The sequence below is a fragment of the Papio anubis genome, chromosome 7 (genome assembly GCF_008728515.1).
Source record: "Papio anubis isolate 15944 chromosome 7, Panubis1.0, whole genome shotgun sequence".
Classification (NCBI taxonomy): Eukaryota; Metazoa; Chordata; class Mammalia; order Primates; family Cercopithecidae; genus Papio; species Papio anubis.
The window spans coordinates 82,205,247-82,223,091 of record NC_044982.1 but is presented as its reverse complement, the minus strand read 5'-3'; the positions used below and the strand labels follow the sequence as shown (position 1 = coordinate 82,223,091).

General features: G+C 53.8%; 1 protein-coding gene across 5 annotated transcripts; it reads right to left on the bottom strand.

Moving 5' to 3' along the window:
- Positions 1-1,099: 1,099 nt before the first annotated feature.
- TGM1 (transglutaminase 1) lies at positions 1,100-17,825 on the bottom strand. Of its 5 annotated transcripts, none has more exons than XM_031668235.1 (16): positions 17,710-17,825; positions 14,898-17,340; positions 14,397-14,720; positions 14,059-14,247; positions 12,829-13,077; positions 12,320-12,438; positions 12,084-12,191; positions 11,462-11,636; positions 10,922-11,060; positions 10,677-10,780; positions 8,272-8,360; positions 7,642-7,795; positions 7,250-7,531; positions 6,942-7,102; positions 6,431-6,567; positions 1,100-1,505 (listed from the first exon to the last, which is right to left on the bottom strand). In XM_031668235.1, exons 3-16 carry the CDS (start codon positions 14,716-14,718, stop codon positions 1,277-1,279), a joined length of 2,457 nt encoding a protein of 818 aa, XP_031524095.1. In that variant the 5' UTR covers positions 14,719-14,720; positions 14,898-17,340; positions 17,710-17,825; the 3' UTR covers positions 1,100-1,276. The 5 variants fall into 5 exon arrangements, with proteins under 5 accessions (XP_031524095.1, XP_009209571.2, XP_031524094.1 ...); XM_009211307.4 differs by having other exon boundaries at positions 16,277-17,340; XM_031668234.1 differs by having other exon boundaries at positions 14,397-16,561; positions 17,185-17,340.
- Positions 17,826-17,845: the final 20 nt, after the last annotated feature.

Sequence of the window (17,845 nt, the reverse complement as noted above, 5' to 3'; positions counted from 1 at the left end):
TCCTCATCCAGCTGTCTGCATTTCCCAAATACGCTGTGTTGTCTCGCATGTCTGTGCTTTACACGTGGTAGGTGATTCCTCTGTCCTCTGCCTCTTGGACTTGACTTTTTCTCATCTTTCATGGGTCATCTGGTAATCACCTTCATGAAGCCTTTCTGTATGAGCCCAGGCAGAATCACAGTTCTCTGGGCCCCTCGGCATCCTGAACATCCCTCTACTACCATGCAGAACGTATCTCGTAAGGTTGTTGTAAGGATTAAATGAATTCATAAATATAAAGTGCTTGGAGCCTGGCTCCTGGTAAGTGTGATATACGCATTTACTGTATTTAGAGTGTTTACATATCTGCCACCCCCACTGGACAGAAGCACCTTAAGGGAAGGGCTTGTTTCTTCTTGTGCATGTTACACGACTGATACCTCAAGGTATGCACCTTGTTCATGTGTTTATAGCTAGTAGGAACAGCTGAATTTTAGCTCTCTTTTTCCTACCCCATGAGCCCTTTGTCTTGAAAGCCTTCTAAACTTAAAGGTTCAAGAAGACATGTGTTCAGGACCAGAATATCAGGTACATGATCTCATGGCTACTGCTGGCCCAAGAAGAACGTAGGCAGTGGGAATGCAGAAAAAAGAACAGCTGAAAAGAAAAATGAAAGGACATTGTTCTTGATCTTTAGTATACACAGGAGTCAAACTCTTGGTGAGTCTGTTCTGGGCCTCTGCCACAGGGATTCTGACACATGAAGTCTATGCTAGGGCTCATATATCTGGATTATTAATAAACATTTCAGTGATTGTAATAAAGGTGGTCTAGACACTACACTTGAAAAACCCTGAGGTAAGGGAACAGTTTCATTCAAACCAAAGCCAAAATCCTCTAAAACTCACCTACAAGAAAATTTCCAGGTAGAAGAAAGTTATACAAAGAATATCGACTCTGTCTCTCTGAGCCTCAACTTCCCTTGTGCTTCCCTCTCTCTGGTGAGGGACACCAGCCCCTGTCAGTGGATGATATAGAAAGGCCATGTGCAGCCCTGGGACAGACCATGGTTCCATCCATCTTGGTGTGGCATGGACTGAAAGATGGACAGAGCAGCAGCTTCATTAAAAAACAGTTTATTAGCATCTGTGCCCCTAGTGCAAATGAAGACTGACTCCCTCTCCAGGAGCCCTGGACTCCCCACCTGAGCTCCTGGGGAGCTGCTCTGTAGTGTGCCCCCATCTTGGGGCAGTGTCCTTGCTCATCTGACTCCAGTCTGATTGCTCCTGGCACAGGGCTAAGCTCCACCTCGAGATGCCATAGGGATGGTTTCTCCCAAGTGACTGTCACCTCCAGTGTCTGAGAAGAAGCCCCTGTCCCCAGGGGCTGGGGCCACATCCACCTGGATGACACCGTGCACCTGGGAGAGCTGCGGGCTATCCAAGCTGGCAATGAGCTGGCGGGGGCCTGGTCGCACAGGCACAAATGTCTGGCGCAGTGTCACTGTTTCATTGCCTCCGATGTCCCTGTGGACAGAGACAAGGTCATAGGCCTGGAGTAATTGGGGGTGGAGTGGGGAGTAAGAGCTGATCGAGGGCAGTCAGGAGGAAGAAGCAGGAGGTGGACCCATTCAGACAATTTCAGGCTCACCTGAAATTTCCACACCTAACACCAGGAGCCCCAGGGCGCCTCTGCATAGCCAGCTCAGCAGCCACCCACCAGCTGCCTGTGCTGAAACTCTCCCCATCGTCTGGGACTCCTTCCTCCCTACTCCCACATCCACCTGGACAAAGACTGCTGATGCCACCGCAGAGGCCTCTCATGCCATCCCCTCTATCACCACTGCTCCTGCCCCAGACAGAACATCCTCATCTCACCTGGGGTTTCTAAAACCAAGAAAACTTCAAAATGAGACTTTGGGGGCCCAACACAATATTTCCAAATACTTTCAGTTTTGACAAGAGCATAAGTTGAAGAAAAGAAATTATTCTCTGCTATGATCATCGTTCCAAAGAACAAAAGAGCATTTTCACACACAAAAACATTAACAGGATGTTATCTTCGGAAAAAAAGGAAAATCCTCCCCAAGAACAGACAACAGACATCTTTAAATGGACATAAACCCGTGTGTGTGTGTGTGTGTATGTGTGTGTGTCTGAGAGAGACAGAGAGGCAGATGGACAAACCCCCCCCACACACACGTGTTTTCATTTTCTCCTTTCCACATGGGCCTCTGAAAAATTGATTCCTAGACCTCCCCTGGGAATCATGATTTCACTTGTCCTCTAATGGGACTCCTTGCCTACCATCCCACTTTTGTATTCTGTTCTGCTAACCACTCAGAGGTGAACTAAATCCTTCAAGAATTTTGTGCTCCTTTGGTGCTTGTGGCACGAGATCCTGGCCCTCTAACCTGACACACAGGCTCAGTCTGACTCAGCCCCTGCTACTTGCACAGCCTCATCATCCCCCACCATTCCTCCTGCTGAGCAGCCCTACTGAATGCCGTCTTCCCCAGACTCACCTCCACAGTCATGCTTTGCAGTCTTCGCCTTGTGTGGAATGAGCACCCAGCTCTGCCTCCCCACCCTGGGCGTCCTTGTGAAGGCCTACTTTTCCTCCAAGGCCTGGCACACCACTTCCTCAGTGATGGCTCCCCTGAGCACCTCTTGCCTCTAGGAAAAGGAACCTCACCCTTCTCTGAGCTCCTCCAGCAATCTGAACGTTTCATTTTATACACTGAACATGATTACATTTATATTGCATTTGCTCGTGCCTGTGGGAATTTGTCTTTCCTGCCTTTGCCTAAACCTTACCTCTGGTGCCCTATTCAACCCAAGCCTGCTGTTGGGGACCCTTTCCAGACACAGAACCTGTGCAGTCACTGTTGTCCTCTAAGAGAATGAGCCAACATCCCTAACTCCAAGGATGAGTTCTTTTCAGGGCAAAGCATTTGTCTTGGAGCCTGGTTCTGAGGGGTTTCCCGTAACCACTCTACTCCCTTTTCTACCACTTGTTAACTGTGAAGCTTAGGAGAAGCTATTTAACGTCTCTGTTCCTCACTTTCTGGGTCATAAAATGGAAGTGAAAGTAAAAGGAGGAGTGGGATCTGATTATCCTGAAGGTGCTTCTGAGCTCCCTGAAGGAGGGAGGCAGGGATATATAATTGAATGTAGTATGATAGGAAGTCTATAAATTAAGTCTATAACTTAATGGCTAGGCTGTGTCCTGACTGCTTACAAATTTGCATTCTTAATTTTTGCTAACTTTTTCATAGATACAAGATTCAAGGTTGTGCAAGCTCAGACCAGCCCTCAGAAGTCTATTTATACCATAATTGAACTGTAATATTTCAGAAAATAACCTTTACATTGCAATAACTGATTATTTTCAAGAGAAACTGTTTTCTAGGTGGAAATGTCAAGATCTCTCCCTCCCCTGGTCTCACTGTGAGTTGGGGACTTTACCACACCTCTTTTGTGAGTTGAAGCCGAGTACAAGCCATCTGCTAAAGCTGGGATGTTCCTGAAACTGAGTGTGGGTCATGAAACCAACTCCTCGACAAGGATACCAGAACTTAGACATTGAAATGAGCATTGTCGAATTGTGTACTTGTTCAATCATATTGCCTAGGCTTGAAACATTTTTAAAACTCTTCCTGGACTCTTCTTCAGAGCCATTTAAACCATATGCACACATACGTGTGCTCAGTGACGCAACAGTCAGCCTGTCCTTCCTTCCACAGCATGCCTCGGTTCTGATGGAAAAGGGCAGTTACCCATCTGTTCGCTTATCTTATTAATTAGTCTTAGCTCTTGATGACTTCAGGTCTCTCCGCAAAGTCAAATCTACCCCTAAGAAGGCAGATTGACCACTCTGAGGACATTCTAGAGAGTATGACTCAGACTCTGAGGGAAATTCCCAGGAAGGGTTTGGAACAGACTTCCAGCCTCCCTGGTGACTGCTTTTGGTGGTGACAACAGCCATCTGGAGGAGTGAGTTCTGGAATGTTTATTAAGTGGCCAGTCACCACACTGGGGTGGCACACCTTATGCTATAATGGGGTTCCATGCCACAGCCTTTGATGTGCAAATGAGAGGCAAAGTACACCCATCTTGGAAACTTATTTATCTGAACCAACAGCTCAGAGATGTCCCCCTGGAGGCTCCCAGTTGTACTGGAGGCTCTGTTCTGGGCTCACAGCAGCTAAGGAGCCACAGACTGTCCAGGGAGGATCCGCCTTAAGAAACCATCGTCCAACCCTATCTTTTGCTGTAGGTAGACTCACACAAACTCTACAGGTAAAGACAGGGAACAGGTCCCCCAACACTCAGCACAGTGGCCCTTTCCTTACTTCCAAGCAGGGCCAAGAGGCAAAGGCCTGGTGGGGCTGCTGAGGCAAGTCCAGCTCTGGGGATGCCTTAGGACGAGGAAGCTCCCCCTCCCCACCATGTGGGGGTGTGAGTAAGAGATGTCTGCCGGGCAAGACGAGCAAAGCAGGCTATTCGGAGGGTTCAGGCTCTATTCACTGAGCTGCCAGAGACCCTGGTAGGGTGACATGAGGAAAGCCCTCCTTTGTGACACATAGCATTCCCAGGGGCCCAGGCTGGGGCAAAGATCAACATAGCTGCCTTCTCCGCTTTGGCCTCACGGCAAAGGTGGCGGCCACCACCAGGAGAGCTGCGAGGGAGGGGTGGGCACGGGGTCCTCTGCTTCCTCCCCTCAGTTTCCCCACCCCAAGCCATTGTTCTTTCTCAGGAGCTGTCTGTCTGAAGGCGAAGCCTGCCCCTGTCCCAGAAGGCTGATCTAGAAGGCCAGGCTCTGGCCTGCTCTGCTTTCCCTCTGTGCTTTTCCTAGGGAGGGACAGGGCAGCACGTGTGAGTCTGTATCAAAGATGACAGCCACAGGCCCAGGAACGCAGCATGTGTGTGCCCTCACTGCACCCAGGGGCTTGTCCAGCCCAGGATCAGGCCTAGACGGCTGGGTAAGGGCCTGAGGGATGGGATTCTCTCCTCTGGAATTGCTACTTGGCCCTCATGGCACAAAACAAGCAATGAGCTTGAGAGCCTGTGCATGGTATGCACCACAGTGGGTAGAGCAGAGTTTGCCCCTTACGAGCTGTGAGACCACGTGAGACGTGACCGCCAGCTTCTCCATCTGGAAGTGGGGGTGCTAATGGCAATAATAAAAATAATAACTACCAATGGAGCACTAACTTTGTGCCAAGCAATGCAGTAAACAACCCTAGGTTCAGGGGCTATTGCTATCCCTGCTTTACAGACGAGAACACTGAGGCTTGAAGGAGAGAAACCGCTTGCCCAAGGGCATATAGCCAGTAAGTGCTAGAGCTGGGACCTGAACCCATATCCTTAGGGTTCCAAAACTTTGCTTGTGTGTGTGTGTGTGTGTGTGTGTGTGTGTGTGTGTGTAAGAGAGACAGAGAGAGAAACAGAGACACATGGTCTCACTCTGTCGCCCAGGCTGGAGTGCAGTAGCACAAACATGGCTCACTTCAGCCTCAACCTCCTCAGGCTCAGGTGATCCTCCCACCTTAGACTCCCAAGTAGCTGGGACAACAGGCGCACACCACCACACTGGTTAAGTTTTTAAAACTTTTTTGTAGAAACAGGGTTTCACCATGTTGCCCAAGCTGGTCTTCAACTCCTGGGCTCAAGTGATCCACTTACCTTGGCCTGCCAAAGTGCTGGGATTACAGATGTGAGCCACCACACCCGGCTCAAAACTTTGCTTTTAATCATATGATGATCTTTAATGTGTTTTTGTTTTTGTTTTTGTTTTTTGACATGGAGTCTGCTTCTATCACCCAGGCTGGAGTGCGGTGGCTCAATCTCAGCTCACTGCAACCTATACTTCCTGGGTCCAAGCGGTTCTCCTGCCTCGGCCTCCCAAGTAGCTGGGATTACAGGTGCCTGCCACCAAACATGGCTAATTTTTTTACTTTAGTAGAGATGGAATTTTACCTTGATGGCCAGGCTGGTCTCGAACTCCTGACCTCAAGCGATCTGCCTGCCTCGGCCTCCCAAAGTGCTGGGATTACAGGCGTGAGCCAGCACACCTGGCCTTCTAATGTACTTTAAAGAGTTTTTGTGTCCAAAGGAGATCATATTCCTGAAAGTGCCTGGTCAGTTCTTCAGTACTAGGCAAATATTAGCAATGAGTTACTAACGATTCCTATGTGGGGCTTTTGCTCCCTAATTAGTGAGGCAGGGCAAGGACACAGCACAGCACAGCACCAGGTGCCCAGGAGGTCTCCCTAAAGGCTGGTGGGACTGAGCTGGGTAGGGAGGTATTGCTAGCTGGCCCCAACCTGCTTGTTTGGGTCCTGACAGAACATACTTGTCCAGACAGAGAGGAAGCAAAGCTGGGAACCAGGGCAGCCTGTGGGGAAGGCCAGAGTGGCAGCAGGGGCAGGAGGAGAGGCAAGACTTACCCAACATTGAGGATCTTGGGCCTCTGTAACCCAGAGCCCTCGAGTCGGAAGACGACATTGGTGAGGGTGACGGGAAGGGGGTTCTTGAAGACAATCTGTACTTCACACTCCTGGCCAACCACTGCCGCTCCCAGTAACTGAGAGAAAAAGAGGCCCATCCCCCATGTCAGAGACCCTGGTGAAACACACAGGACCGTACACTGCACCAGAGAGGGGAATCTGCTTAGAAGCAAAACCTCCCCGTGCCCCACATTTATCCTCCTGAGAGAAGACTCCCCAGAAGTCAGAGAAGAAACTCCAGCCTATTCCCCAACAAAGGCTGTCACAGAACCAGAGACATAAGATCCCATGCTACAGACGAGGAAACTGAGACCCCAGAGCCAGTCCTTGACCTTCTCCTACAAAGGCTTATCAGGCCAGCCTGCTCCTGGCTTAGTGCCCGCCTCTGATGTCCTTATCCCCTGGCCTTCACTCTCTGACCACCCCTCATGCCCCAGCAAACTGCATTCACCGTGAGGGAGAGGTCTGGGGTACGCAGACGGAAGGTGTGCTGCTTGGCCAGCACCTGCCCGCTCTCCTTGACATGGCCTGAGACGTTCAGCAGCATGGACCCCTGGTCCACAAGGTGGGGCCGGTATTCCTTGTAGGCCACTGGCATGGTCACACGGTCCGCTGGGGAGAAGAGGCATGGCGTCACTGAGGCCTGCTTCCCCACATCCGACTTCCCCCAGGGACTCCCCACTGCTCCTGGGGTCTCCATGTCCACAGCCCTGAGGTGCCCAGCCATCCAGGGGGCAGGGCTGGGTAAGGAGAACTTACAGGCCCCTGGTGCCAGCTCCACTTCCTTCTTGGTCTCCTTGAAGATGGTCCCAGTGACACCAGTATAGAAGGTGACTGAGAGGTAGAGGTGCAGTTTTACTGTGCGGCGGCTGCTGCTGTGATTGGTCAGCATGACTGAGACCATCAGATCCTGCCCCATCACCGCGTCCTGTGCCTCCACCTGCATGGCCACATCCTCCGCTGAGCCCCGGTTGGCGTACACATTGGGTTTGCTGCCGTGGGCTGCTGCTGTCTCTACTGCCTTCCGCTCTGCGTCTGAGCCTGGGGGTTGAAGGTCAAGGGTGAGGTTCCAATTCCCACTTGGGTGGTCGAGCACTTGACAGGAACACTTGTCATGGGGCCCAGAGCTGGCTGGGTTGGGGGAATGGTACCTTCTGGGTGCTTATAGAGGTAGGTGATGTCCTCACGCATGTTGGAGCCGATGGCCTTTGTGACAATGAGTGTGCCGATGGCCTTCTCCTCCACATACACAATCTTGAAGCTGCCATCGTCCTGCCGCTGCCAGTACACCTTGTCACTATTCACCTGTGGGAGGGGTGGGGGTGAACAGGAATGAGTGAGCCAGAGGGTCTGAGGGTGGCCTGACTCCCGGCCTCCTTCCCCTGATCCTAGGAGCTATGGAACAGGGCTTGGTCCCAAGGGTGGGAGCTTCCTGGCAGAGCCCAAGGGGAGACTTTCCAAGACGAGCCAGATGAGGCCAGAGCGCAGGGAAGAAGCTGGTCTGGGAAGCTCCTCTCAGAGCACTTTGGCAATAATAACAGTAATTCTTCACGCTCATTGGCTGATTTTACGACTAGTAAAGCAGTTTCATACCCATTATCTCTTTTGATCCTGAGTACAAGCAGCAAGGCAGCCTTGATTATCCCCTTTTACAGGTGAGGAAACTGACTTGTATAATGAGTGACTGGCCCAGGGTCGCACAGCTGGTCAGTCAGCGGTGAAGTCGGGACCAGAGAACCCACGACCGAAGCCCAAGAAGGCACCTGCAGTCCAGCCCTCACCTCAGCAAAAATGAAAGGCGTGTCATACTTCATGTAGACCAGGCCATTCTTGATGGACTCCACGGAGCAGGGGCCACAGCAGAAGATGCCTAGAGTGAGGTGGGACAAAGGCGAGAGATCTGAGAAGGCAGAGAGGGACCTTCAGATCCTGGGTGGGGTCCACACAGGGCCCCAGCCCCAGCCACTCAGGCCTGGTCCCACTGCCTGGTGGCCTCTGGAACAAGGCCATCAGCCCTCACTCAAACACTTGGGGGTCAGTTGACAGCCAGTGCAACACAGGTATGGAAAACAAAGAGAGAGTGGCTCCATTTGGCTGTCAATTCGCTTTCCTCAGCCCAGGCTGCTCTGCTGGAGGACGGGGGCAAGGTACAGATGTGCAGACCAGCCTGCCTGATAACCAAGTCCCTGACACACTCTTTCATGGCTGAATGACACTGGATGTCCACCGTCTGTGACCCCCAGAGGACAGGACCTCCTATTCTTTATCGTAACCAACCCAGAGTCTACAGTGGCCCTGCCTCATGGCCTTTGTGACAATGAGTGTGCTGATGGCCTTCTCCTCCACATACACAATCTTGAAGCTGCCATCGTCCTGCCACTGCCAGTACACCTTGTCACTATTCGCTTGTGGGGGGTGAATAGTGACACCACCGCCACCACCATTTCAGAGAGATGCGGAACAACCCTCAGCTCTGCAGCCTGCTGCCCTCTCTACTGGGGGGAGCTGGTGGGAAATAGAGTCTGCCCTTATCATACTCAGGAGGCTGCCTAGAAGAGATAGGCTGACAGGAGGAGGCCTGGCAGGAGAGGACAGAGCGGGAAGTGAGTACCATCCAACAGGAAAGAATCTTAGACAACACCTAACACTACACCTCCTTTACAGACGGGGAAACAGCAAGGCGAAGTGCATGCCAGGATCTCACAAGACAGGAGGTGCAGGGAGAATGAAAGGAGCTAAGACTTTCTGAGTAGCTACTACGCTTCTGGCATGCTGCTGGTCCCTTCAGATAGAGAATTTCTCATTTAATCCTCCCAATCACCCTATGTGGTATCTATTATTCCCAAATTACATCCAAACCCCAAAGCCGTAAAGTGCGAGGTGCTTGCCCAAGCGCATGCATCTGAGAAGTGATCAGGCTGGGATCAAGCCCCAGTCTGGCTGGCCTCGAGCCCCCTGCCTGATGTCCACCCCACCACTTCCCAGAGTTGGAGGCCAGAGCTCAGATCTGCCAGTGTCTGGGCCAGGCTGTTTCAGCATCACAGGCATCACTGGGTTGCACCGCTCAGGGGGCTGTGTTCACATATCTGAGTGAGAGGGAGGGCGCTGGGAAGAGGCCAGGGGAGGAATGTAGGCTAGGGAGGACTCTTTGACCTGGGGTGAGTAAGGGAGAGGCTGGACAGAAGGCAACTGGCAGGGCAGGCCTCGTGGCCTGCGGCTGGAGTATCACGGTAGGAAGGGGTGGGGGTGTGTTTGAGAACAGAGTGTATGGTAGTTCTAATTTCTGCAGAAACACATGTATGTGGACACAGAAAAGAGACCCGTGGGTTGTATCAATAGTAATCATGTATTAAGGCAGGGTCATAAGGGCTATTTTCTTTTTTGAACCTATCTGAGCCCTGACTTTTTTCTATACTGTATATATAATTCACAGTGAGCAATGGAACAGACAGGAAGGAACTTGGTGAAAGCGAGAGTATGTGTTTAAAAGGACTGGACTTGTTCTGTTGCTGACCTACCACTCTGTGCCCCAGAGGACGTCACTCCATCTCTCTGGTCACCCTTTGGAGTGGGTCCCAAGTCTGGCCGATCGTCAGAATCACCAGAAGAACTTTCAAAAATATACATTGTTAGCATCTATCCTTAGAAAGTCTAATGTATCAGGTTTGGGGTAGAACCTAGAAATTTACTTTAAAAATATTTTTGAAAAAAACCCCAAATACCTCCTGAGAGAGAATAGGGAACCTTTACATTTTGTGTTCTTCAATTCCACACTTTTTTTCCTTCCAAGCATGTATTATTACTTATCAAAATGACTTTAAAAGGGTCCTTCAATTAATTATCTCCAGGATATGTAAGTTAAAAAGCAAGTAAGAATAGTGAATATGAATTCTCTTTCTCCGAATACTCTTACAGCTTTGAATTTTGAACCTCCCTTGTATATTAACCATTATAAATAAAATAAACCATTATAAATAAGTAAAATTTAGGCAAATAGAGCGTTATACAGAAAAGGTAAAAATAAACTAACGTCCACATGGTGGTTCATCTGATAAACCCATTTGAGAAGCCGTGGGGTTACAGGGCTTAGCTCTCCAGCCCAGCCCAGCACTGACACTCTGGACTGTGTTACTCAGGTGGGGGAGATGAGCAGGGGCATGGTGGGAAGTGGGGGGGCCCGGCTCACCACTGCTAGTCTCCTGGGGTGTGGCATCCACCACCTGCCACCCATCAAAGCCCGAGGGAAGATCTGGCCTCTTCATCCAGCAGTCGTTCCACACGTGGAAGTTCCTGGATGGACATGGAGGAGGGGCTGGGTCTGAGCCCCAGGGTCAGGAGTCCACGGTTTCCCCAGCCTCCCCTGCCCACCCTCCACCTCCAAAGCTCAGGTCACCATTCTTCAGCACAGATGGGCAGTCCACCCCAGCTCACCAGACAGAATCATGGTTCAGGTGCTCTAGGGGCTTCATGTTCTCATCGAAGTAGATGTCCATGGTAAGAGATGTGTCTGTGTCATGGGCGGAGTTGAAGTTGGTGACAGTACGGGTGGCCAGACCCAGGCAGCGCAGCACTGTGGCAGAGCGAAGGTTGGGGTTCAAGGCATGGGTTGGGGGCAAGTGAGGCATCGTGTCAGGAATATCAGGGGCAGAAGGGCAACCAGGATTGCCAAGCTGGGCATAGACTGCCAGGGTCAGGGTCACTGGGGCCAGAAGGCCTTTGGGCTACAGAGCACTTGGGGTCAGGGGAAGCTAGGCCACCTGCCTGGCTCAGTCCCTGCCTGTCCCTTCTCCCTCCTTTCCCTTAGGCCTCTCTCTGTTGTTAACACTAATTAATGATAATTAAGACCAGCCTATCATCCACCCCCGCCTGCACCCTGCACTGTAGCCACAGCTGGGCAGGGCTGGATAAGCCTGGCTTTCCTCCCTTCTCCCTGTAGGGCCCGTGCCACTCCTGTCCCAGTCCCTCCACTACCTGTAGTGGTCACACCAGCAAAGACCCAGCACTGGCCATATGGGACGGAATAGCCGGTGCGTAGGTAGCTAAGCAGGATCTCCACGCTGCCCACCCACGCTGATGGGTTGGTGCCTCGGGAGTAATCACCAGACCAGTTCCCAATCAGGACTCCATTGTCATCCAGGGAGTTCACCTGCCCAGGACAGGATGAGACGGGGCTGAGGTGGAGGAGGGGATCAGGACCTGCCATGTGGTCCTTAGCCCAGCCCTGACCCTGCAACCACCCCTTACCCCTAAATGCCTCAGGATCCAGACATCAGCCTGAGCTCCATCCAGCCCTTTCCTGAGCCACCTGCCCCCCTCCCACCCAGGCTCTGACACAGGAATGTGAATCCTGGGTGTGCCAAGTTTTGGGTTTGGCCCTGCATTCCACAGGAGCTGGGACAGGAGCCAGGAAAGGCGGGCTGCGGGGCAGGCAAGGGAGAGAAGAGAAGGGATACCCCTTCCTGAAGTATCCTTTGCAAGGGCAGGGACAGGGCTGGGGGTCCTCAAGGAATCCAGAAAGGGCAGGATGAGGGTGGAGGTGTGGCGAGGCAGCAGGCAAACACACAGTAGGGCTCAGAGACATAAGGGTGCTCACCATGGCAGAGATGACCCGGGAGACACTGACTGGGTCTCCACGGCCTCCATATGGCATCCCCCGCCGGTCCAGGATGTATAGGCAGGCATCCAGCACCCCGTGGTCAAACTGGAAGGAGGGATGGAGGGCAGAGGTGACAGCCTGAACCCTAGGCCAGCACCCTGCTCCAATACCCCAGCCCCCACACCCACCCCAGCTCCCCTGGGTGCATGTGACCCTGGCCAGCTGCATCATACCTGGCCGTAGTTCCAGGTCCGCTCGCCAATCTGTGCTTCGGTCCCGTAGTAAATTCTCCCAGACTCATTAAGCACATACTCCTGCCGCCAATCCTCATGGTCCACGTACACAATGTCCTCTGTGTCCCCAGAACACACAAAACTGGTTCCCTCCAGTTCTCTCCCTGGGCCTCACCTACTCCTGGCCAGTTCTGCAGGACTCATGTCCACAGAAGAAAATGCGGGGATGCCCCTAGCCTGACAGGACTGCTGCAGGAGAATGGGGTAGCATGAGAGATGGTAGAGGAGATTGGCCTTTGCCAGGGGCCTTCGCCAGGAGAGGTGTGGCTGGCTGTGTGACCCTGGGCTGGCCACCTTTCTGCACCAGGCCTCGGTCCTCTCATCTGCTCAATGGGAGGCTGGCTTCTCCTGGGGTGAGGCACCTAGGCACCCTGCCGCGTCCGAGGGCAGGAAGCCCTTCCCTGTCCTTCCCTCCCATCTACCCTCTGCTCCAGACCCCAGCTGCTCACCTGGGCACCAGGGGTTGAAGAGGATGTAGATCTCGTTGCGGGGGTCAAAGGGCAACTGGAACTCCCCAGCGTCTGACTGTGTGCGGACTGTGAACTGAAACTTGCCGATGATGGCGTTGGGGGAAGTGTGGACCCGTAGGTTCAGAGTCTGCCCACTGGCCTTGGTCACCTGGGCTTTCCAGCCTCCACTGCCCCCCTTGCCCACTGGGATGATCACGTGCGTGCCCTTGCCCACCTCAGGGTTGTTTCCTAGAGTAGGAAATCAACAATTAGCTGGTGAGGCCTCCCTGAGGAGAGGGGATGGAACCTAGGACTTCTCCCAGCCCCACCCAAAATGTATATGAGCCACTGTGTATATCCCTACATTGGGCCATCGTCTTATTCTCTGACAATCTCCCTCAGAGCAGCTCTGTCCCCACCCGATGCTTGCCCACATGTTAGGGCAGGGCCACAGTCCAACATCCCAAACCTGTTCCCCTAACACTGAACTCTGAGGTGGGGAGGAGAGATGAGGGCTCTTGTCACCTTCTGCCTGCCTGTCACAGTGCCTAGGCTGGAGAGGCAGATCCACCTGCCCTGTATGAAAGGGCAGTCCTGATCCTGAAGGCCAACCCTGCCTGCTCCCTGGGGCTGCAGGTTCTAGTGCCCAGGGCATCCCTGGTGAAGGTGGTAGGGGTTCCTGGGAAATTAGAGGGTGAGGTGGGCAAGGTTAGGCCCTAATCAAAGGGTAAAAGGAGTCGCCTGCCCCAGGCAGCAGCATAATCACCAGCCTGAGAAGTCAAGCTCCATCAAGCAACGCGGTGAGGGAGGCACCTGCCCTGGGTCACGGGGACAGAGGGGCAGAGACAGAGGGAGACAAAATTGGCAGAGATGGGGGACGTGGAAGGAGAGAGGGAGAGAGAGAGAACCAGCCACATCCTGGGGAATGAGAACAGACGCAGAAAGGACAGAGCAGCAATGCCAAAGGAGGCACTGAGGCAGGCCCTGAAGAGGAGTACTCTGAGACCGATGCCCCAGGAGGCTTGAGGAGGATGCGCTTGGGAAAAACTGAAACACCAAGATCCTCTCTGAGACCCACCCCCAGGGGCACAACCACACACTTGCACCTGCCTTATCTGGCAGAGGTGAGGAGTGGGACAGGGAGGAGCCTAAAGACCTCTCTGACTCTAATGCCAGCCTCTCCCCACCAAACACAGGGCCTTCACCCTTCCCACTCCAAGCCCCACTGACCGATGAGTAACTCAAGGGTGATGCGATCAGAGGATTCATAGGTCCGGGACAGGAGGAGAAGCATGCGGAAAGGCTGCCCGCGACGTACTATCAGCTCATCGTATTCATACTCGTCTGTGTGGTGCTCTTGGCGGTTCTGGTCCGAGCGCGAGCTCAGCAAGTCCACACCGGTCACTACTAGCATGCCCTCTGCAAGGGCACAGCTCTGGGTCAGTGAAGCCCCATGGGGAGCCCAGGCCCTCATCATTAGCCTCCTATCCCCCCAGAAATGCCAGGATGAGTCTCTGGTCCCATTAAAGCCTTTCAGCTCTCAGCTGAGGAGGACAGACTGGCCTCACCTCGGATGGTGCCATCTCCAGCTGCATTGACACCGCTGCCCCGGGAGACAGGCTGGCGGGAGTCTGAGCCCCGGGAGCCAGGTCTTCGAGTCCCAGAGCTGGACCCTCGACCCCTGGAGTCAGAGGGTTCGGGTCCCCAGTCGTCATCTGCCACATTTCGGCATGAACAGCAGCCACAGCAGCGAGCCCAGAAGGAACGGCCTCCTCCTCCTCTGCGAAAGCGTCTGTCTGGCTCTGGCTCTGGCTCTGGAGAAGGCGTGGTAGGGGGCTGCAAGGGGTTGCCACCCCAACGGCCAACGTCGGAACGTGGCCCGTCCATCATGCCTGTTAGGAAGAGGTGGGGGTGGCTCCTTAACCCAGGTAGCCCCAGCCAGCTGACCCAGAAACCCTCCATCCAGACAGCTGATTCGGTCCCCGCCCGATGACCGAGACAATCCCACCTTGGCCCAGAGATTCTCCAGAAACATCCAGAGACCCTCCCCGAAGACCATTCAGACTCACCCAGAGAAGCTTCTCACACTGCAGAGAAAAGCCTTCCCCTCACTTCCACCAAACCACATCCGAAAAACTGCCCAATGAAAAAACCCACTCAAGGATCCATCCCAGGAAATCCACATAGTTCCCTGCATGGACACTTGTCACAGCCTCAAGACCCAGCTGCACACACATCAGAGTGCTCCAGCATCCCTGGGCCTGGTCCCTCCACCTGCTGGCTCCGCAGTCTAGAGGTGCACAATGCTGACAGCTTCTAGAACTCATTTGTTAGCAGAAATTCCCCAACTCAAGGTTCTTCACAAGACAGACAGGTGGCCCCGGGGCCTGGGGTCCTTGGCATTCCCAAGTCAAGGAAGACCCCACTTGGGGCTGCCAGAAGGGGTAGAGCATGGCAGTTGCCCGGAGCTGTGCCCAGTCCAGGGAAAGCAGAGCCTTGGTGTTGGGGAACAGCCTGGCTGGGGCTGACAGGTACACAGCTGGCCCACACCCCACCGTGCTGGATCCCGGCACTGCCTCCGATAGTGTGGGCTGCCTGGGCTCAGCACCACAGTGCCCGTGGTGGCCCCTCACCTGGCAGCAGTGTTGGCAACCGCAGCACTGAGTCCCGGGGCTGAGATGGAACAGGTCAGGATGGATGGGACAGGCCTGGTAAGTGACTTATATGGGAAGGAGGGGCCAAACTGCTGTGAGGGGTGGAGGGAAGAGGCGAGGCCTCTGAGTGGGAAATGGGGAGAAGATGCTAGGGAGGGAGCAGGCGTGAGGTCTGGGCTTAGGCTGGGCTTTGGTGTGATCCACCTGTGTGATGGCCCCTGGCACCAGCCTGATTCCTGCCAGACTGGGCATGTGAGGAGCCCCTTCTCCCGGATGAAGAAGCTGCAAGGGCAGCGGGGCAGGCAGGTCCTTCTACCCACAGCCCTGTCTGGCCGACCTTCTGGTCCCAAGCTCAGGCTGCCTACCTCTGCTCTCACAGGCTCCTGCTACTGAGCTCCATGAAGCCCAAGCCAGGCTCAGCCCTATGAAACTGGCCCAGGGGCCTGGTGCTGGAACTCATCCTGCCCAGGGAGGTCCCGGGATCCCAGGTTGCAGACTGGTGACATCAGCAGAGAGGCCCTCAGACTGGCTCAGCCAGCTAACCCCTGACCTGCTGGCTCTACCAGATATTCTGACTCCCCGCACCCCCAAGTCTGTCCCTTCTTTCTCAGCTGCTCTACAGCCCCAGGCATGAGTGAGCTGCCCCTCAAGTTTGGGATTAGGGAGATCAGAGTAGGAGCAATCTCATTTCACGTCCCCCACCCCCACTGTAGCCTGGGGAGTTGGGGGAGGCTTAGGCCTTTCCACTCAGGCTTGGGTGGGAACTAAGACCCCCTTCCAGGGGTACAGAGTACCTTTCTCTCACTGAGAGGAGTCTCTGCTCATTTGGACTCGAGGATTCCCTTTTCTCCAACTTGAATTCTTCTGGGAATCCAGACCAACCGGCTCAGGCACCTGTGCTGTGTGCATCCTAACTCCACCCCGACACTGGGGAAACACCAAGGATGGCACAGAGGCGATCCCAAGGCAGAAAGGAGGAGGCTAGGCATCTTCAGGGAGGATCTCCTTGGGTCTTGTCCTTGGGCCCGTCAGCCAGGGCCTTCTTCTTTCTTTCTTTCCTTCCCACTGGTGTCCCAGCTCTGCCCACGGGCCGCCGAGCAGAAGACAGCGAAAACAAGTTGACAAGAAGACACAAGGAAGCAGAATCCAGGAGGGGCTGTTTGGTGATGCATCAGGCAGGGAGGCGCCATGGGAAGTGGGGACAGAGAGGCCCCAGGAACTGGCAGGGAGCCCTCCACACCCACACTGCCTTTTCTTGTCCAGCTCCAAGCACCAGAACCTGCCTGGGGGTGGGGGCCGGTGCCCCACCTCCAACACCCTCAGTAGACACACCAGGGGATATCAGACTTCCAGGCAGGTCAGCCAGAGGGCTCTGTGCAGGGGCTGGCTGTTTCTGCATCACTGCAGATACGGGAAGGGGCAGGGCCCTGGTTGTCCGGATGTGTGTGAGCACACGTGGACCCAGGCGGATCCCAGAGAACCAGGAGGATGCCTTTGTCACACTCTCTCCCTAGCTTTAACCAATCTTTCTCTCCCCACCCAGCCACGTTTGAGCCAGTCCCCTCCCCCCACCACCACTCAGGACTGTCTAGGTCAGGACAGGGTGTGTACATGGTATGTGTGGGGGGGACACCATGGGAGCAGACACTCAGCTCAGGACCTCAAGGAGCTGAGGCCAGGCCGCTGCCCAACCATTCCTTACCGATACAGAAGCAAGAACATGAGTCTAGAATCCTAGACCAAGGGTAGAGACAACTTTGGTTTCAGTGCTGAAGCGCTCTGGCCAAGAACCATGGGCAAGTCTCAACAGCAGTTTCCTCATCAGAACACTGGGCCTAATAATCTCTTCCCTGAGACTCTGTGAGGATTAAATGGTATCAAGTATTCTCAAGGGTTCTTCAACCGTAGAATGCTACTCATGGGGGCCGATACTGTGGTTCAGGCAGGGCGGAGCAAGAGCACCCTGGCCCACTCCTGGGAACACGGAGCCCCTGAGCCTCCCCAGCTATGGTGAATGGGGGCCAGGGCAGAGGGAACATCTGGAAGGTGCAGGGGTCATGGGAAAAACTTGTATGATGCTTCTAGCTGGAGAAACTCACAGCTGCTCTGTTCAGGCTCTGCTCAGCCAGAAGCAGAACCTGATCCCAAGCCCTGTTCCTGCTTGGAATCTAGACCCAGTCCCAGCCTCAACCCCAAACCAGAAGGTAAACACAAGCTCAGCCCTCACCCTGAATTCTGCCCCAGACACTGAGGCCTTGGTTCTCCCTGAGAGGAAACAACAGGATGGCGCAGAAAGAATGAGCTGACAACACCCCATGTCTCTTCCCTTTCTTTTCCAAAAATAAATGGCTGTAGTGATGAAG

Coding starts and splice junctions, on each gene's coding strand:
- TGM1 (XM_017961063.3), bottom strand. CDS start 14,790: ATGGAGGGTTTCTGGGTCAGCTGGCTGGGGCTACCTGGGTTAAGGAGC. Junction 12,439..12,828: donor CTTCAACCCCTGGTGCCCAG/GTGAGCAGCTGG, acceptor CTGGGGACACAG/AGGACATTGTGTACGTGGAC. Junction 7,796..8,271: donor CGCCTTTCATTTTTGCTGAG/GTGAGGGCTGGA, acceptor CCCCTCCCACAG/GTGAATAGTGACAAGGTGTA.